The following is a 21,693-nucleotide window of genomic DNA, read 5'->3' on the forward strand; positions in this document are numbered from 1 at the left end:
ACACAGACATTTACATCACGATTCATAACAGTAGCAAAATCATAATTATGAAGTAGCAATGAAAATAATTTTATGCTTGGGGAGTCGCCACAACATGAAGCGTGGTATTAGAGGGGGACAGCATCAGAAAGGTTGAGAACCTCTGCCCTAGACTCAGGATGGCTGTTCGCTGCTGCATGGATGATGGGAAACAAACCAGAGTCCTCTGGAGAGTAGCCAGTGGTCTTGGCCACTGAGCATCTCTCTAGCTCGTCTACCAGACTTCCTTAAGGTAGAGTCAGTTAATTTTCCTCTGTCCTTTTAGACTCCCATGAGACAGACTCCATATCCCTAAAAACACAAAGTCTCTCTACTTGATTGCACTTGGAAATTGGGGCTTCCTTTATATCTATTCTAAAGTCGTGCCAAGTGAAACAAACCTGTGGCTTACCTATTTCGTCAACAGTGAAACACTTGTGGTCCAACACATCGCCATGTGTGGTTAGCTTGATGCAGTAGGGTATCCAAATGGAGGTGTACGATGAGTTGAAGTAACAGCTGTTTTCTCCAGCAGTGACATAGTCAGGGCATTCTTTCCACTCCTGGGTCCATTCATGAGCGATTCTGAAATGGAGGGTAAAAGAGGATTAATCATTCCCCAAATTATGCCATAGCTTTAGTCAAAGTGAGGTGTCCGACAGGCAGATTCAGAAAAGCCAAGACACAAATATCTCATGACATAAAAATGTAACATTTCAGCTGTACCCCTTCTAAGAAGCATCACATCCACAGACAGTATTAACTAGTGTCTGAATATTGTCAGGAGCCTATATGTACTAAAATAAAACATCAGTTTATTGGGTGTATACGATGCGGGTTCCCAGCTGATGGATCCAATAACTTTTTAGTGACCCAATCAATGGCTTATTCATTGATGGAGTCATGAGTTGATGGCATTATTGGGAATGGTAGGAAAGAGAAGGTAGGGCTGATTGGAGGAAGCAGGTCACGGGGGTGTGACATTGCAGAGGGTTATCTTCTTGCTAGTCCCTCTCCGTTTCCGGCTTATGAGCCAAGTAGCCTCTTCTATTGCCACCATGACGTTCTGTCTTCCCACAGGCACATAGTATCATATTCAGGAGACCGTGAACTAAACCCTTTGCATCAGCGGGCTAAACTAAGCCCCTCCTCCTTCAAATTGTTTCTCACGTATTTGCCAAAGTGGTGAGATGATTGACATAATAGGCGGGTAATTCGTTGTTTCTGTTTTATTTACTGGCCAGTCTCAGGTGAGAAGAGGGTTTCTAGGTGAGGAAGACACAAAGTCAGGGAACCTTTGATTAAGAATGTAGGTTAAAGCAGGGCCTGATGGCTTGCTTCAGCTGCTAACGTGCTTGCTGAACAAACACACAGAGCCCTGCAAGAACCCACGGAAATGCTGGGTGAGAAGGAGAGCACATGAAATCCAAACGCTGCGGTGGTAGAGACAGGATCATCCCCCTCGCATGCTCGGTCAGCTAGTCTAGCCAAATAGGCGAGGCTCCAGATTCAGTGAGGGACTCTATCTTATAAAGAATAAGAGGTGGCAAGCAACTGAAGAAGACACCTGCCATCAACTTCTGCCCTCTACATCACACACACACACACACACACACACACACACGCACGCACGCACGCACGCACGCACGCACGCACGCACGCGCGCACACACATGTGACAGGAGTGACTGCGCAGGCGCGGGTACCGGGGCTGTTTGAGGCTTTCCCACTGTAGGGTGGTGTTGGCAGCGATGGGCAATGAATGAGAACACGGGCTTGGGGGAAGGCATGGCCTGGAAGGAAGGAATGAGAAGCCCCGAAGACACATTTACATTTCCTTCTTCACAGCTGCTTCTCGGGGCCACGGAGACAGCTTCTGGTCAGCTGTTTGCACACTTTGGATTAAAACAGCAGTGAGTTTGAGACGGCAAACTGTGGCTCACATTCTAATTGGGAGTCTCAAAAGCTGCATGTCTTTAGATGAAAAGGAGAGTCATCTATTATAAGGAAAGTAAATGGAGAAAGGAGGAAGGAAGGACAAGGCGTCTTTTTGTATGCGCGTGCATCGTGTCTGGTGTGACAGCAAAAGATCAGGGACAGGTGACTCTCTGAGTGGATGCATTTTTCTTTAATCTTGGCAATCAAACTAAGCGAATTAAAAAGTTTTACCAAAAATTGCCCAGAAAATTAGGCATTCATATAATATCAGAGACAATATCAAGTATATTGATATTATGTAACCAATGGTGTCAATTTAAAAAAAGTGAGTCTTGAGATGGCGCAAAGATTCAGGGTAGCCCGCAGTCAGCAGGTCTGCATTTATTGTAAGGAACCACCCAGCTCTGCCAGGCTTCAGCTTCTGGACTTTGGTAATGTAAGAAGTCCTGTTCTGAGAAGTATATGTGTAACCCCCTGGTTGGGTTTCTAAATCTGTTAGTTCCACAGGACACAGCTCTTACCAGAGTTAATTTGGATCTGAAGCAGGGTGGATCAGGAATAGCTCGTTCAAAACACAACTATCAATCTCGGGTTCCCCACCCACGCACCCACTTGCTTTTGTCTTTTTTGAGATGGGGTTCCTCTATGTAGCCCTGGCTGTCCCAGAACTTCTTTTGTAGACCAGGTTGGCCTTGAGCTCAAGAGATCTGCTAGCCTCTGCTTCCCGAATACTGGACTAAAGGCATGCCACCAAGCCTGACTAAAGTGTATCTCTTCAGCTAGTAAATCTAAAAGCCAAATAAACAGTCTTATGGCATGTGAAGTCATCTGTCTTCCCTTCCTAGACACGGCATAACACGGTCTAAGAAAGCTACTTTAATCTGCTTAGTCCTCAAAGGGAACCTCTTCAGGTTTGCTCCCAGACTACCTCGTGACACAAATAGGGCTGTAGGAGATTTCGTTAAAAATACAAACAGCACATAAATAAATAAATAAAATAAAAACAGAGAGTGAAAGCAGTATTTTCTCCCTCAAGGTTTGGATTGGAGTAAAAATAAAGAGTGGAAAAGTCATAAAAATAAAACCAGATTCCGGGCCCACAAACTTTAAGTAATTCCAACTTAGGTTTGCCACCCATTAACCACCATGACCAGCTCCTTCTACCAGGAGCCATTGGATCATCTGGAGTCCTTGAACCCACAAGACACACATCCCACCTCTCTCTGGTTTATTATCCCATAATAAACTTTGGGGAGGAACAAATCCAGCCCACCCCCACAGACAAAGGAGCCAGATTAGTCATTGTCCTACAGCCCAGTAAACTGGGTCTCAAATCCTTTAGGAGAAAGTGCGATGATACAAAACATTCTTTTTAAAGTAAATCGTAAAATAAAACGATTAAAACATCGAGATTGACATTGGGCAGCTCCAGCGGGCTCCCGTGAAGTCTTCCAAAAGCTCTGCCGCACTTGCCGGTGCCGCTTTCTACCTCTACCGTGCCTCTGCTTTGTACTCATGCTGGGTCCCCTTCCAGTGCAGAGGCTGGATTTGGCAGCATCTCCATCACAGGCCGTCAGAGTCTGCTCTGAATCAGCTGCTTTCATAAGCTGGGGCCATCTCCTCTGCCAGCTTACCTGGCTAGGATCGGGTCCAAGCAGAACACGAGTGCTCGCGCCCTTCTGCCTTGCTGACAGCTTTGCGTGCTTAGACTCTTGTATGCTTTGGATTCCAAGAACAGCCCAGTGAACTGAAGGTTGGTCCCTAGTGTGTGTGTGTGTGTGTGTGTGTGTGTGTGTGTGTGTGTGGTGTGTGTTCTGCCTCCAGAGGTTACAATGTTGACTGAAAGCATGCTGGCATATTGTGAGTCAGGGATGAGAGGCGTGGTTCTATAGTTTCAGGAGTTGCCTAGGAAGGAACACTCAGAAATAATAACACGAGTTGGAAGTGCCCTCTGTGTCATTGTCTCTGGGTAAGTGGGTGCTAAGAATCCACGGGCCAGTGTGGCTTCATCCTGATCTCCTAACTCTCAACTGTACCCTTCTCAGATAAACAGAACTGAGAACTTATGTGGTTTGACTAGGATATGCAAAGCAAAGCATGTTTTTTGGTTTTTTTTTTTTTTTCTTTTTGAGAAAACACAAAATCCTGATTTGGGGAGTTATGGGTTGGCACATGGTTATGAGTTTGTATTCATGGTATGTATGGGGCGGGGCGAGGGTTGTATATTTTTCTCCTGAGATTCTAGGTTCTACTACAGATAAAACAAGGATATTCTCCTGAGCATATTTTCCTCCCTCTGTTCACTCTTGCAGCAGAATCCTTGTTAGTTCCCAGGCTGAGTGCAGACTGGGGTGCTGGGAGGATGGGGATGGGTGGGATGTGGGGGTGGGGGATGGAGGGAGACCTGTGGACAGATTACTGTGGCTCTGATGGAAGAAAGCAAGAGACAGCAAGTTTGTGAGGGCTTCATATCTCTGGACTTATCTTTTGGCTTTCGATTAAGTTAGGTGACTATGATGAGGGTGGAAAAACCATCGTCCAAGTGTGGAACCAGTTCAGGATATTGTCCTATTGTTTCTCGGATCAGTTTGGTCAATGATGACTGACTGTATAAAAGTTTCTCATTGTTTTGAAGACAAATTGTCTGAGCTGCCCAAGCAAGGTATAAACATGGCATATTGTGGGTTTCTCTTCCTTTTCACTTTAGAGATAACAGAATTAGTTCACACATATTGAAAAGTGTTCCCAAACACCTTTCCTTCATGTCTGAGTCTATCTATCTGTCTGTCTGTCTATCCGCCTCTACTGGGCCATAGCTCTCTACAGTATCAACCTCGAAGTAAATAAGTCGTGTAATTGTGGCCAAACTACCTCACCTCTGTGTGCCTTCAGGGGCGGGGTGTTCTGGGATGCCTCTCATAACTAAAAGCTGTATAGGGCCAGTCTCGGTTATTCACTTATAGTTTTTAATATCGGTAAATCAAACACTCAGGTAGGCATTAGAAAGTTCTTATAGTCTACCAATAATCACAAGCTGTAAAAAATCAAAAATCACTTCTATAGTTCTGGAATCTGGACGCTATATCATTATTATTTAAAAACTAATATTATGTATTCATTTTAAGAAAATATTTGTTTGTCTATTTATTTACTGTGTACTTACTATGAGAATGCACTGTGCCATATTTTTCTAGCTAAGGAAAACCCTCATAGAAAGCTAAGAGCTGTGTCTATTATCAGCCTCCTAGAAGCGAAGAGGCAGAGCTGTGCCCAGCTTGACTAATTTTTCTGTCACTCGGTGAGCAAGGGCTGAATGGCTGGAGACTGGCTCTGACTAACTGCTCCATCCATTGTCCTCCCCGTTCCTGTCATCCATGGGGTACAAGGTGTCATTCTCACATCTGTGGACGAGAGTCTAAGACCAAGTCGCCTCGCTAACCTGCAGCTTCTCTCAGGACTTCCCTTGGGGTTTGTGTGGAAGAGAAGAGACAAGAAAGTGTTTATCATTTGAAACGGTGAAAGGCGCAGTTTTGTTCTGTGGTACAGCAGGGTGATTAATTGTAATTGCCAATGATTAATTACGTATTTCAAAATATCTAGTATACAGGATTTTGGATAGTCCCAACACAAAGGAATGATAAATGTCCAATATGATAAATATAATAGTTGTTTTGGTTTGATAACTACACATCATATAGGTATTTTCAAATACCACAGTGCACCCCATAAATTATACTTTTACTGTGTGTATTAAAAGTGGTAGAAGAGAAGAGGAAGAAATTTCAGGGGGATGAAACTTAAGTACTGCGTGATGACCAGATTTCTAGATGCTTGTTTTCCTTGGCTGGTGTCAGTCTAGAGGACTGTGGGTAAAAATGAAAGATCAAGTTCCCTCATTTAGTTTAATTAAATTAAGACAATAGTCTGTTCTGTAGAAAACAAAGGGAGGCTTTTCAGAACACAAAGGAAGATTCAGTGTTCTTCCGTGGCCTACAAGCACTGGCACAGTCTCTGAGTGTCACTGTGACCTTTACCCATGTCACCCTCCCAAGTTTTCAGTCTCATGCCATCGGTACAGGCTCTTCTGATTCTCAGACTTGCCAACATGACTGCAGGGCATCTCACTTTTAATTTTCTTCGCCTCCACAGACGTCCCTTATATACACAGATGCCCCTCATAGACACAGACGTTCCTCACATACACAGATGCCCCTCATAGACACAGATGCCCCTCATAGACACAGACGCCCCTCATATACACAGACGCCCTCATATACACAGACGTCCCTCATATACACAGACGCCCCTCATATACACAGACGTTCCTCATATACACAGACGTCCCTCATATACGCATGCAGTTTCTCTCACTTCATTTCCTTCGCTGAGTTAACACGCTGCATAAGAGAGGTCCCTGAGACGTCCTCAGCTCCAGTATCGCTCAAGCCTAATTGCACATGTGCACAGACATGCCCACAACCTCTCATAATCTGAATCACCCCGCTCCTATTCTCTATCCGATCCACACTGACAAAATAAATAATGGAGAAAAGTCAGAAGGGCATGAAGCCTTCACCTTCTAGCATAGAACACCTGGACCGATCCCGGGGTCTTTAAGTCTTGATAGTTTCCTACTGTCCAGTAGCATGAAAATGTCTCCAGTTCAGGCGAACGGCACTTGGTGAATTGAGGCTGCCCAGGAGACCCTGTAGAATAAGGAGAAAAGCCATGCAGGGAATTAGGAGGGTCATGTCATGTTCCCATGAAACATACATATGAAGTGTATAAAGAAGGAACTGCGGGGATAAAGCCAGCTTATTCCCTATCTAGGAGGCGATGCTAACATTTGGGAAAGCTGTTTTCCTGGCTCAGCATCCCCACATCTATTGCTGGCTGCTGTCAGTCATGAATTCTGAAGTCAAACAGTTGTGCCTTCATTTCCAGCATTCTTCCTTAGGGCCTGTTTAAGATAGCGCTCGAGAAACGGATTTGGGGACAGGTAGTTCATTTGGGAAGCTTGCCTAGGACTAGAAGTCAGATAAAGAACAGAGAGGGGCAAGGTCCTAAGGAATGAGTAAGCCTAAAGGTGGTTTTTCCTTTGAAATCATCCTTGAAAAGAATGTTGCAATAGATAAGAGTTCAATCTTTGTCTCCAGATTAATTCCCACTTGTACAAAGGAAGATGTCTCATATTCTGAAGAAACTTTAGCATTAACACTATTGTACTCAAAGATCTTGAAATATCATATGCATTTCTTCTTCTTTGGAGTTTGTGTGTGTGTGTGTGTGTGTGTGTGTATGTGTGTTTGTGTGTGTAGGCCAAAGGTTGACATTTGATTTTCTCTCTGGCTCGTATTTCATGTTATAGACAGGGTCTCTCACTGAATTTGGAGTTTGCCATTTAGGCAGACTGACTGGCCAGCAAGACCCAGGAATTCTCTTGTCTGCTTCCCTAGTACCAGGGTTAGAGATATGTACCACATGCCTGACTTTCATGTGGGTGTCGGGGATTCAAACTTGGCTTCTCATACCTCACACTTTAGCCACTTGAGCATCTTCTCAGACTTCAAAGTCTTTATTTAAAAGTGAGGATTTCAAGATATAGACATGGGGAGAGAGATGGATGTTAAATTGAAGCAGGGCAGGAGAAGCTAGTAGTAAAGATGGGTTGGGGATGGATATCCCCAAGACTCATTGTATATGGGCATGGGATTTAAAACAAAAGGAAAAACAAAAAAAAAAAATGAGAATTCCCATTTCGAGTTACAGCTTCATTTTAGTTGTTATTACTCTTTACATTGTATTTTATATTACATCACATTAGCGTTTTACATGCATATTTCATTTAGTACTGACTACAGATTGCCTTTTGCTTTCTGAAAACAATTCAGGGGTAGCGATGGAAATGACAAGTTTAGACATCTTCTCAATTCAGCTTTCCGAAATCAGTCACCCGGGAACCTCCAGTCTTCCACACTGGAACCAACAGAGATGGTTTTAAAATAGTTCTTTGCTTATTTCTAGAGACTTGAATTTCTTTTCGGGTACAATGTAGGGATATATTTTTAAAAGATTCCTTATGTAGGGCCTGGCAGTGGTGGTGCACACCTTTAATCCCAGCATTTGGGAGGCAGAGGCAGGCAGATCTCTGTGAGTTCGAGGCCAGCCTGGTCTACAAGAGCTAGTTCCGGGACAGGCTTCAAAGCTACAGAGAAATCCTGTCTTGATAAACAAAGAACAAACAAACAAACGTTCCTTATGTACTTGCAATGCGTATTCCAGTTTGAGAAGCACAACTGCAGATGAACTTATGTATGAGACCCGAAGACGGGGCTTTTGCCTAGTTGTGTTCATGGGGCTGTTCCAGCAGAGGTGTGCACCAGCTCCTGGTGGACACACGAGGAGCCCCATTGAGGATGTCATTTTCATCTCAGAAACACTTCTTAGAACAACGCTTCATGAAAACTGGGAGTAGGAAAGCTATTTAAAATCTCTGTGCAAAACTGTATATCTATATGATACTTGTGTTTAAATATCCAGAGAATACAATCACAATAAAAAAATCAAAACGTTATAGTGAGGTTTCTATTAAATTAATTCAGAAACTTCCAGGAGAGCTGTATTAACTTTTTTTTATATTTGCATTGATATTGTTTTTAAAAAGTTGATAAAGTTTGCTCTTGTATCCAAGGCTATAATGGTGGAAAAAGAATGCTGCTTGCATTGCGTCCCATCCACACTACCGGGATTGATTTGCAGGTCAGAAGGACTGCACAGCTTAAGTGAGCTTCTTCCACTGGCCCTCCTCTTGGAGAAGATGATCTCCCAGACAGTCCACAGAGGGAGCACAGCAAGCAGCTGCTACATCGAAGGATTAATTCCCAGAGACGCTTTTCTGTGCTGGACTCACAACACAGCAGAAACATATCCCAAAAGAAACAGCACATACTTTCCCAAAGTCTGCTTGGGGGCTGGGGCTTAGGGAGAAGCGAAAAGAGGATCTCAAGTGAGAAGGGAAGGGAGTGGGGAAAGAAGTCTTAGAAGGGAAGGGTGGTTTTCTTCTGAGAAATAGAGACTCCCCAGCATACCACGTTTTGAAAACCGTCTGTTTCCAACAGTCTAATGCTTGTCACAGGTAGAAGATTGAGCTATCTTTCACGGGGGAGGGGGATGGCAACTTGAAGGGGAAGTCTTTCTCCTTGGCTACAGTAATTTCCACCAGTTGATAACTTCCTTTTGATTTAGGGTGGCAGTAAACAAACAATAAGGGGAATAAGAAAGCAAAACAAGGCAAAAATAACACGGTGTGGGCTGCTCTCCCCAAACTGATTGTTAGGCCCTATTGTTGAAGACAACACTTACGTATCTCATTCAACATGGGGACATTGTGCCAGTGCCTAACTAACTCTTTCACCCTACTGACCAGGTTGATGGTACTAGAAGGTACTCTGCACTCTGCCAGAAGAGATCCAGCTGCAAATGCTTCAGTCTACAATAGTGACTTGCCCTCACGATCCCTACATGACTTACACCGTAATAATGGTACAAATATCGTGGAAGTAGCCAACCACTCTGTGCTGAGATCCAAGGCCCACTCCATGAGATGGAACCCATGTTCTATATTGTATGGGTGGCATGGACGGTCAAGAGCCTGAGAACAATAGACTATAGACCTAGGAGAAAGTGATATACTATTGCTCCACTAAAGAAGCACAGTCATCAAATAACTCCTAATGCTATTCCGCTATGCCTGGAGATCAGCATCTCACTCAGCCACCCTCAGAGAAGCTCATCACCCCTGCAGCAGATAGGAACTAACACAGAAAAAGTGCAGAGTGAGAGACTTTGGAATATTCAGTTTTAATATGGATACCTTCACTAAATCCTTACCCTCAGGGCTCAGAGAGCTATGCACAAGGGAAGGCAGAAAGATTGTAAGAGCCTGAGGGGATGGATGATGCCAAGGAAACAGTGTCTTCCTGACACCACAGGACTGACACACAGATGAACTCACAGAGACTAGGACAGCATGGGCAGGGCCTGCACAGGTCTAAGCCAGATGAGGTCCCAACGCTGAGAGGGAAAAGTGGACACAAGCTCCCAACAGTAACCAAGAAACGATCTCCAATTCCCAACTGTTTGCAAGGGAAAACTTTGTTTTCTTCAATGGAGTCTTACTGAGTACACAAACCATACTCAAAAGAAGCTCCCCGTCCAGCCCCAAACTAACGCAATGGCTTTTTGGGGATTTTTTTTTCATCTCATATTGCTTTGTTTGGGTATTTTCCTGCTTGTCAATCTTTTGCCTGTATATTATGTTTCCAATGTTGCGGGTGTTTTTTGCAGGGGGGAGTGTATGTATGTTTCTCATGTTTTATTTTTTTAAATTTTGTTTTTGTTAATTTATTTTTTTATTTCCTGTTTGTTTCCTAAAGAGAGACAGAAAAGAGGCATGGAGTTGGATGATGGGGAGAATCTGGAAGGAGATGAGGGGAAGGGAGACTGTGATCTGAATATATTGTATGAAAGAGTTTTTATTTTCATTAAAAAGATAACATTCCTTAACATGATCAAGAAAAAAATTACCAAATTAAACTTGTACAAAAACACACTTGAAAAAATGGTTTTAGGGCTGGCTCTCAGTGATAGAGCCTTGACTAATATGCGTGAGGCCGTGAAATAGATTCTCAGCATCACAAAAAGAAAATATAAATAAATGACTTTGATATATGGCTTCCATCCTAAATGCTGAAAAAATTGAAAGACCAAATCAGTGTGTATGGTAATAAAGCAAGAAAAATTGAGGAAGGAAATACTACAACCATAAAAACACACCAGACTAAATGACTTTGGGCGCACTATGGTAGACTTGGGTTCTGAAAAGGATCCTGTATATGCAGTCAGTCAGCCTTCCTTCTCTCCAGAAGGAATGATTACTGCGGAGTGTAAGCCAAATGAGGAAACACTGTCAGCTGAAATGGTCTCACATGTCGTGAGGCTTGCATAAGCACACAGGTCGAGGCCAAGTGTGGTGAAATTGTAATGTTCCTTCTACAAGGGATAAACAAGAGATGGTGGTTCCAGCTGAGAGATCTTCCACTTCCTTATCTGTGCTTCCCAGGGTTTGGAGGACTGATGAGCACACGTGTACCAGTGATTTAGGAGCAGGTGTGTATTTAGCCTTTCTATTTGGGTCAGGCAGCAGTAAAGAACAGAACACACATGCTTCTTAAAGATTTGATGAGTAAATATTTGGCATCATAATACCATGATGATAGAAAGGAATGACTGCACTCAGTATCTTGCTTTACAAGGTCCTCATTTAGCTTAGGAGTGAAACCGAAGGGGGGAACTGATAACATCATAGTCGTTGAGTGTTCTTGAGGGTCATGTGACAGCTACTGTCTTGCACAAGAAGGTGCTCTTATTGTCACCATTTTGTAGATGTGGAAACTGAGGCACAGAGAAGTAAAAGAACAGTATAAAGGTCACCTTGCTTTTGGTACAGCCCTATTTGCCACCAAGCAGTTATGTCTCAAAGTCTTTATTCTCAATCATTTCACCTGTGGCTTTCAAAGTTTTAAGAAGTGATCCCTGGGAAGAAGATGTTTTTACATAACTTCCCCATATATGTGATTTATGTATGTTTTCTATATGTACATGTATATAAAATGAAAATCTCACAACTATGATCCTCACTATATTTAATAAATTTCTGAATGTATATAGTCATATAAATACACATATACATACTATATATATATGTACAATGCTGCTTGCAACCACTTTCTGTTTAAGAAGTAATACTTACCAAACTAATCATCCTTCTACAAAAATTGAAAATTAATTTTGACTTCTAATTCTTTCCAAACAAGGCAAGAATGCTTCCTTTGCTGGCACATGACTTAGACCTATTTGTGATTTTTTTTTCTAATTTGTATTAAGATCTAAGTTACCTTTAATAAAACTTTTCTGATGAAAAGTTTTGGGGTATTTAGAATGACTGCATGGGGATCAGGAATTACCATGGTGAGCTATGCTGTGACTGTCAGGACTGCCGGGGCGGCCAGCCTCCACTAGGTAGCTTCCCTTTAGTTGGTGACCCATGCTTTCACAGAAGCTCTGTAGAGGTCCCATACGTTCCACTAGAATGGCATTATTTATTAAAAATATGAACAATTCTTTATCTTGGGGGTCCTCTTGACAACCAATGGAAACTACCAGAAACCAACTCGCTGATGTTAGGTAGAGACTGGCAACTTCAGTTTTGGTCCCAGACACCCAGGTTCTATATTCACTGCCACTGTATACAGTCTGTGAAATCTTACTCAGATTTATTTAAACCCTGTTAGTTAGTTAAATGAGGATATTGGTTAAAGGAGATTATCATAGGGTCATCGTGAAGATTAAGTGAGCTAACACACGCAAAGCTCTCGGAATAGTGCTTGCTACAGAATAAGCATTCCATAAATGTTCGCTGTGACTGCAACTTTTATGTCAGTTGTGATAATCAGCTTATGAAGCCTTGACTGTTGGTGTAGAAAACCATGGCCATTGTTAAGCCTGAAATTCATCCTGTTATCATGCCTATTTGTACTGTGAAACCATGTAACCAAGGTCCACGGGCACTAGGTGTGCCATGTGAGGGGGTCTGGCATATGACGTGTGTCTGGTATAGAGTTAGCTTTACCCTCACTGTTGGGAGATGGTTTTCTGTTGTGCTTTCTATACGCTCAGCTTTTGAAGTCTGAGTTCTGGCTAACTGGGAAATGTTGCTATATTTTTACGATTTACATTAAAACAAGGTTCCAAGCAAATGCTTTTTCTCTGTATTTCTGAGAATCCATCGAAAAAGAATGTATCAAATGTGTGAAGAAGCATATGAGGGAGAATTACCAGCAATTCATCGAGATGTTGTGGAACTGGCCTTTAAAGGGTCTCTGGGATGTTTACAATGTCACCTGATGCTTGGTAACAGGCACCCGGGAATCCGAGCAGGAGCTTTATCGAGCTGTTGGCAATACTCATTTCAGGAAAACCAGGTGAGAAAGGAAGAGTGCAGAACTCAGATTGTGCAAGTCCAAGTTGTCTTACCAACCAGTAGTACAATCAAGTGGTCCGGCTCCTACCCAAAGCCAGTCTAGTCAGGATAGACTGGCTGGTTGAAATTCTGGTTTAGTATTTTACTTTTTGAAAGAAAATGAAGCCTGAAATTCTGCTCTGCCTGTGCTCAGTGCCAGGGACACTGGGTTTACTGAGCAGTCGGTGCCTGCTACCGAGCAGCTCTACACTGTGCAGTTCCATCTACAGGGATGCGCTCCGTGTTCATCCTGCTGGAGACTCCTCACCCGAAGCTCTGCTTTTTTGGCCAAACACCCTTCTGAAGTGTGCATGCCATTTCCCGAATGATCTACTGTTTGGAGCTGGAGATATTCACCGATTTCTCTACGTAAGAGAGTTGAAGTCCTGTTTCAGTAAATATTCTATCTTTGAGGAACATTGGCCGATTAAAATGCTGCAAATAAGTCTGCAACTAAAATGCTCATAAATAATACGATGACAAAGAATGGATCTGAAAAGCTCTGGTAGACATTTTGGTTTTAAATCTATGGAGCTGCCAAATAATAATAAAACTACAGATACTGAGAATGAAAGCATAGTGTAGGCTATTAGTAAAAGGCTTTAAACCGGAATGGTACTGGTTAACAGTTAACATGGTATTTTCTAGTAGAAAATACTGAATGTAAGTAATTCACACTCATACTAGATTTTCTTTGTGATTTTCTCTACAAAATTGAGAAAATGCAGCTATAAAATCTTAGGTATTTGTTTAGAATTGAAAAGCAGAGCCTATAAAAATCTCTCCTTAACTTTAATTTTTTAAAAAATCATTATTTTGAATTCGAATATAGTGAAATTTGAAAAGTAGATTCCTGGGTCACTAAAATGTTTGTAAAGCTGACATCCATTGAAGGCACCAGCTGAATTTCCATGGGCCTTGAATACCAATCACTGAACTTGGTTGTATCTTAGGAAAGTTCTTCTATCGGGCCTGGGAGATCAAATGAACGGCACACAGGCTGCACGGACAGGTTATTTCGGGACCACACTGGGAGACCAAGGGCTGTGCTGCTCACAGGAGTCATTCAGTTTTCCATAACTTGATTTTGGTTTTCACAGAATTCTTTCATTGTTTAGTTCTTTTAGTAATTGCAACCAAAGTCAGTTTACTCTAATTTCCGGCGCTCAGACAGAATCACCTCTTGACTTTTCTTCTCCGTGGCATTTGTCTGATGCATTTATTTAGTCGTGGCTTTCACATTATTACATTTAATCATCGTGGTCAGAGTTTAAAGTTTCAAAGTATTTTTTTTTGTTCTAGATCTCAGGCTTTTAACCTATCAATTCTGTGAAAAGGACTGTGTGTTAGTCATCTTTCTGTCTCTATGGTAAAATGCCCAAGATAAAAATTGTAAAGAGGAAAAATTATTTTGGCTTAACCTTTTGGAAGTCAAACCATGACTGATTGGGCCCATTCCCTTGTGCCTGTGGAGAGGTGGCGTATTAGGGACTGAAGGGCATATGTGGTAAAGCAAATCTGCTCACCTCATTGCTAAGAAGCGAAGAAAAGAGAGAGGTAATGGGCCAAAGTCTCTGTTCTTTAATGACAAGCTCCTGGTGACCTAAAGATCTCCCACCATGCCCCCATATTTTTTTCTTTTTATTGATTCTTTGTGGATTTCACTTCATGTACCCCAAACCCACTCATCTCCCCAACCCTTTGTATCTTCCCTCTGCCCTTGCAACCTTCCCCCTCAAAATAAAATAAATATATAAAAATCTCATTATGGGAGCTGTAGTGTGTCACAGCGAGTCACACAGTATATCCTCTAGTCCATACATCTTTACTTACAAGTGTTCATTCTTGAGCCAGAATGTAATGGTCTGGCTCAAGGCCTCTGGCTTTTGCCACACTATCAATACCTCAGTGGTGAGCCCAACTTCTTAAAGGTCCTATGACCTCCCTATGTGAATAAAGCCTGTAACACATGAGATTTTGAGGGATATTCAAGATTCCCAACTAGCACACTTCTTGGTCGAGAAGGTAAGGGAATTATTTCCATCAAAGGAACTCAGGACAGGAAATCAAACAGGGAAGGAAACCTGGTATTCTTTTTTTTTTTCTGTCTGGAGAGGGGATCTATCAAGGTATATACAACATCCCAAAATACTAATCATTAAGAAGATGAAAATAAGAACATACTTTAAATATGCATGACTTATGGCCTTGCAGAAGAACATACTGAGAAAATACTAGTAGAATTACTATACTTTTACTATTTTTTTAAAAAAATGTATTTTAAAATGAAGTCAGCTTATGTGTCCATTAACTGATGAACAGATAATGATAATGTGGTGTGTATACACCATGGAAACTTATTCAGCTGTTTTTAGAAATTAAAGCATGAAATTTTCAGGCAAGTGCATGGAACTGGAAAAAATTAAGATGAGTGAGATAATTCAGATACAGAAAGACAAATACTGTATGTTCTCGATCATATAGTGTGCTGGCTTTGATGCTTAGATTTACGTGTTTAATTTGGAGAACCTGTAGAAACCAAGAAACAAGAAAGGAATCATTGGACGAGGAATGCTTAAGGGAAGATGGGTAGTAGAACATAAGTTATATGAAAGAAAAGAGGAGGCTACTAAAGGTGGAAAGGTGTAAGTAGGGATGGGGTAGTGGGATGGGAGAGATGATGGGGAAAAGATAAATTTAAGAAAAACAACAATAAGGAAGAATAGTGTTGATAGTGTTGAAAGACGATAGGAGAGAATGGGCAGGGGGGGAGAGAGTAACTAGAAAGCATTATATACATGTGTGCTGGCTAGTTTTATGCCAATTTGACACAAGCTAGAGTTATCTGAAAGGGAGGAACTTGATTTTAAAACGCCTGCATAAGACCAGGCTTCCTAATTAGTGATTGATGGGGAAGGGCCCATGTAGGTGGGACCATCCCTGGGATGGTGGTCCTGGTTTCTATATGATAACAGGCTGAGCAAGCCAGTAAGCAGCATCCCTCCACAGCCTCAGCATCAGCTTCTGCCTCCAGGTTTCCTGCCCTGATTGATATCCTGTCCAGAGTTCCTTTGATGGAAGTATACGCCAGTTGACCCTTCCCTTCCCAATCTGCTTTGGTTGTGATGTTTCACCACAGCAAATAGTAACATCAACTAACACAACATTAATGAAATTGTTGAAGAACAAATCTAATAAAAACAAATAAAAAAGAAAGAAAAAATATATTGCCTAGGATGCTTTTTCTCAAAGACAATTGCAAAACAATTAGCACTGACTTCTGATAAATTTATTTTCTAGTAGATTAGGGCAAAGCTTATACTAGCAAATATAAGAAATGATTAATATCTAAGGTAAGAAGCCATAGGATAGTTGGAGACTTCTGACAGAGATGTGAAGTAGCCACTGTGGAAAACCAGTTTGATGATTTTTCAAAAAAACTAAATACAAGGTTGGGCACAGTGGTACATACTTGTAATCCCAACACTTGAGAGACTGAAGTAGGGCTGTGAGTTTGAGGCCACTCGTCACCACATAATGAGAAACTGTCTTAAAGCTACATACAGGCTTACTGCATGACCCAACAATACTGCTGCTTCTCGGGATATTATGTCCAAAAGAATGAAAACATAACCATACAAAAATATGTATGTCATACAAAATACAAAAATACATACAAAATAAGTATGCCCATAGGAGAATGACATAAAATAGCCTCAAGAGTAGGAACAATCCAAATGTTTATCAATTGGTGAATGAAAAAAGAATACATGGTAGGATACATATATAATATTAATTAATATTACTTAATATAAAGGAATAAAGTAACAATATATGGTAAACCTAGATGGAACCTGAAAACATTTTGTTTTGTGAGAGCAGCCTGGCACAAAGCATTGCCTGCTATAGTGCCCATATATCAGGCAATAAGAATAGTCAGATTCATAGACAAAAATGTCAATGGTTACCAAAGAGTGAGGCAAATGGGGAACTGGGATTGATTGCTAACAGGGTACAGGATTGTTTGATGAAGAATTGGAAATATTCTAGAATTAGAGTGGGGCAATGGTTAGACAAAGTTCAGAATGAATGAAAATCTATTCCCCTTAACAAAATACCTATGTAAAATATATAAAGTAAGAAGTTATAAAGTTCACTAATTATGAAGTAACTTGAATTTTCTTCTTATCTTTTGATGTTATTAAGTTGGGTCTCCATTGTCCTGGGAACAGAATTTTGTAATTCACTGTACAAAAAGCACTGCTAGATCCTTGGCCATATGAAAAGTTCCTTAGTGGGACTTTACTGACGCAGTAAAGTGGGGTTGTCTGGTCCCTTTAGATTAAAATCCCCAGTGAAAAATCCACAGACAGAAATAATACATGTTTGAATTTATTGGAGAATTAAGCAAATATTGGTGCTCAAGTTCCATCCTTTAAAATTCCATTTCAGTTGGTAATTTATGGGTCAACAATTTAATTGTCTGGGCACTGGAGTTTCCAATGTTCCCCAGTGGCTTTCATAGGTCGCATTTGATGGTTAATTTAGGAACAACTAGGTTGTATCACCATTGCCTTTCTGAGCATTAGAAGGTATTCTGTTTGTTACCACTGGAGTCTCATGCCTGGATTTCACATGTCAAGTTCTTAACCAGGAATGATGGGAGAAAGAAGTGTGGGAATTATCACAGTGCAAGCTTGGAAGTGTGGCAGTGCCTTTGCCAACATTAGGCTGATGTCACCGAAATCTTGGAATCTCAAGTCCAAGGGAGCCTTATTGCCAGAGGAAAGCAGTGGGCAAATTAGTCACCACTCCTTGTCGTTTTGTTAAGGACCTCAATTCTGAATGACAATGATCCACCCTTTGAGCTCAAAGGCTTAAAGTTCCAAATGTGAGGAGCACACTTTTGTAATGAGCACACGCGATGGTTTTGATTGTCAGCACAATCTAGTTTCACCTGGAAAGTCTCACTAGGGACTGCTAGATTAGCATGGTCTGTGGGGGATTAGCTTGGTTTTGTTCACTGGAGCTGGAAGACCTGCCCACTGTGGGTGGCGCCATCTCCTGGTGGGGAGATCCCGAACACGTGAGCGTGAAGAAAGCTAGATAGAAGAGCCCAGGTTTGTATTTATTCCTTCTGGCTCTTGACTATGGGTATGATCGGCTGCTTCAAGTACTTGTTGGCTTGGCTCCCTGTACTGATGGACGATAGCCAGGAATTATGAGTTAAAATAGACCCTTTCTTTCCTAGATTGCTATTTTTAGTTTTTTTTTTTTTTTTTTTTTTTTTTTTTTTTTTTTTAATCACAGCAACAAAGCTAAACTAAGACAGCACACTGAAAGTTTTTGGTTTTAGGGTTGACCTACATGCATTCATTTGTGCATCACTCAAAAACCAGTGAGTGATTATTTATGGGAAGGCATTAGACTAATAATCACAACTTCCTGAGGTAGTATATTTAGTTCATGTGGCAAATCAGATGGAATACTTTACATAAAGAGGTTGGGCGAAATTCCTGAGGGGGAAGAACCTGATTTCTGCTCTTAACCATTCTCTTGCTTGGTGGAATTCCTATCACTATCTACTTGAGTTCCTATGTACACATTCATATTTAAAAATTGCTTTATATGGACAGCATACTTCTACGGTATAAAAAGGATGACCATTCTTAACTGGGTGGTGGTGGCGCACACCTTTAATCCCAGTACTTGGGAGGCAGAGACAGATGGATCTCTGTGAGTTTGAGGTCAGCCTGGTCTACAAGAGCTAGTTTCCAGGACAGGCTCCAAAGCTACAGAAAACCCTGTCTTGGAAAAAAAAAAAGACCAATCTGGCAACTACAAAGATACATATACTTAGACATGACCTTAAATCACAAAGAAGAAAATATTTTTCTTTCAGTCCTTAAAAATTATATTCCTCAAAAAAGAGATTGCCATTCTCTTATGTGTGTGCTACTAATATTATGCTTAAAATACTTTTCAGGTATATATTGGTGTTACAAGGTGTTTGAGCCACACTTGATGGTTCTCAGCCGCAAGTTCTCAAATAAGGTTCTGTTTCCTTCCCAGCGGATATTTGGCCATGACTGGAGACACCGTGATGCTGGCAACTATTAGAGAGGTGAACAATGCACGGGACAGTGGGCGTGGCAAACAACAGTCTGGACCAGTGTCAGTCCTGCCTTGTTCCAAACAAGCCACAGCACAGAGTACAGAATACTTCCCTAAAATTTAAATATGCACACAAAATGAAATAAACACATAAGTATCTAAAGCTTCAATCTCTTTTACCCCCTTTTTGCTTTTTGTTTAACAAAGAAAAAATGTTTGGCACTTTCAAGACTATTGGATATTTTGGGACAATACATGTCAGACGTTCAAAGTTTCAATTAATTCAGAGGCATGTATGCATGTATGTGTGCAAGGTACTCTTAAGTTGCACTGAGAATCACAAAAATAACACTATATGTGAATTCTACTTTGGAAGGGCCATAAACATACAGATGAAATGATGTACGTCCAGATGCAGAAGTAGCTAAGAATAAAGGCAGTTATAGGCAATGCTAACTTTAGGAAACAGAATGAAATGGTTACTAAGAACTAGAGGTTAGTGTACTGAAGAGTAGAGGAAGGTTTCAAAGAAGAGGGAGGCTGGAGCAAATGGCTTTATCTAGTTTCCTGAGATGAAGCCCAAGCACATGGCATTTACTGGCCAAACATCACTAGTGTAAGTGGCATGCTAGTTAGGTTTGTTTACTTCTGTTCTTACTAGATTAAGGTCAGCATTCTAGCATGTGCTTTGACCATCTCTCTCTGCACACACACACACACACACATACACACACACACATATATATATATACAATCAACAATAATGAATGAAAAAAGAGGCCATGAATTTGAAGGAGAGTGGGGAGGGGTATATGTGGGGGTTTTGAAGAGGAAAGGGAAGGAGAAATGTCATAACTATATTATAATCTAAAAAAAAACAAAGAAAAAAAGATTGAGACTCATGCATTGGGCACCTGCTTGCCAGCTCTTTCCAACTGGACTAATGCATCTTCATTCTGGCAGCATATTATAATCACTCGGAGTGGTAAACAGAATCTTTGGAGGACTAATTTAATTAGATAGGGGTGATGCCTGAGCATCGGTATTGTTGAAGTGCCCCCAGGTGATTGTGATGAGTTGAGGATCACTGATTAGAACAATGAACTTCTGTATTACACTAGTACAACAATGAATTTCTCGAGTGTTTATATTGAAAGTTCTCTCAAGTACCAAGTCTTGGGGAAAACAAGCCAAATATGGGTCAGATTAGCAAGGTGAAGCAGCAAGCACGGAATCCTGAGGAAGCACGGGAGGCAACTCCATGTACCAAGGATGCAAAACTGCCTGCAGAGCCTTCAGAGGGTGACAGCATGCATGTCAACACGACTCTCTGCTGTCCATGACTGGTTTGGTGACTATCAAGAAGATCGGTCAGGCCTTAGCTTCCATGTGTGCGAGCAAAAATGCAAGTTCACAGCTGTCTGCCAGGGGCTCTCATGTCATTGTCCTATTATGTGTGGTCCTGAGAGTTCAGCTGCATAAATTGTGGTAGTCATGGGACTTAGTCTTAGATTCTGAAATGCAGATCCTAGAGATGCAGGTACAGGCTCCAGCTCTATATCGTTCAAAGAGAAGAGCCACAGTCGCTTTGGCAGAAAGTCACAACTGCCCATAGCGTGCTTCATTGATATCAGCCTGGAAAGACCCGAAGCCTGCATGTAAGCCAGTGGGATTTGAACCTGGGTCCCTACTGTACAACTTTCTGGCAGTATTATACCCATTCTTTATAGTCACTGAGACATGGCTAGTCTTCAGCAAACAACTACTACCAGGACAGAGGAGAGCAAACACAACATTTCCAGTGCATTAGCAGATCCTGGGAATTGCACTTCAAGGAAAAAATTGAAACACAGCAAAGCTTTATTTGACTTTAACCTAAAAACATGCCCCATAATTAGAATCTGAGTCCCAGACAAGGTGGAGCTCTTCATAGCTAACCGCAGTGAAAGTTTATTTTCTATCCATGTGTCTAGTCAGGATGTTAAACAAATTTGGATCAAGTGCCTAGAAGCTAACAGAATTTTTACACCTCTGCACAATTGGCATTTTAGACTAGGTGATCTTTGTTCTCAGTGCCTTCCTGTGCATTTGGGCTATTTAATATTTAACTCCTACTCTCTGCCTGTTAGATGCTAGGAGCACTCCTTTCTTTCTCTGCATTGCTACCAAATGTCTCTACATTCCCAGAATTCTTTTCCCCGGGCAACAAAATCACATCTGGGGAGAGCAGCTTCCACATGCAAATATATCACACAATTACAATAGTGCTCTGATTACTTCTAACGTGAGTAAGTGAAAAATATTTTGTATGTGTATGGTGTGTGTGTGGTGAATATTTATGTGTGAGTGTGTGAATGTTTATGTGTGAGTGTAGGTGCATACATATAGTGGCATATTATTTGTGTTTTAATAAATAAAGCTTGCCTGAAGATCACTGCAAAGCAGCCACATTAGTCAGCCATACAGGTTGGGCAATGGTGGTGCACATTTAATCCCAGCTCTAGAGAGGAATATTCAGCCAGATGAGATAGTAACTTACTCTCT

General features: G+C 41.4%; 1 protein-coding gene across 6 annotated transcripts in view; it reads right to left on the reverse strand.

Moving 5' to 3' along the window:
* Positions 1-21,693, reverse strand: part of Ghr (growth hormone receptor) — a 231,504-nt gene that overhangs the window by 20,526 nt on the left and 189,285 nt on the right. For all 6 annotated transcript variants that reach the window (XM_050139027.1, XM_050139023.1, XM_050139026.1 and 3 more), the window contains 2 exons: positions 6,532-6,661; positions 431-603 (listed from right to left, as the gene is read on the reverse strand). In XM_050139027.1, the coding sequence (XP_049994984.1) occupies positions 431-603; positions 6,532-6,661 (303 nt within the window). The remainder of the gene's footprint in view (positions 1-430; positions 604-6,531; positions 6,662-21,693) is intronic.

The sequence above is a fragment of the Alexandromys fortis genome, unplaced genomic scaffold (assembly GCF_014885135.2).
Source record: "Alexandromys fortis isolate MF-2015 unplaced genomic scaffold, M_Fortis_MF-2015_v1.1 scaffold_37, whole genome shotgun sequence".
NCBI classification, from domain to species: Eukaryota; Metazoa; Chordata; class Mammalia; order Rodentia; family Cricetidae; genus Alexandromys; species Alexandromys fortis.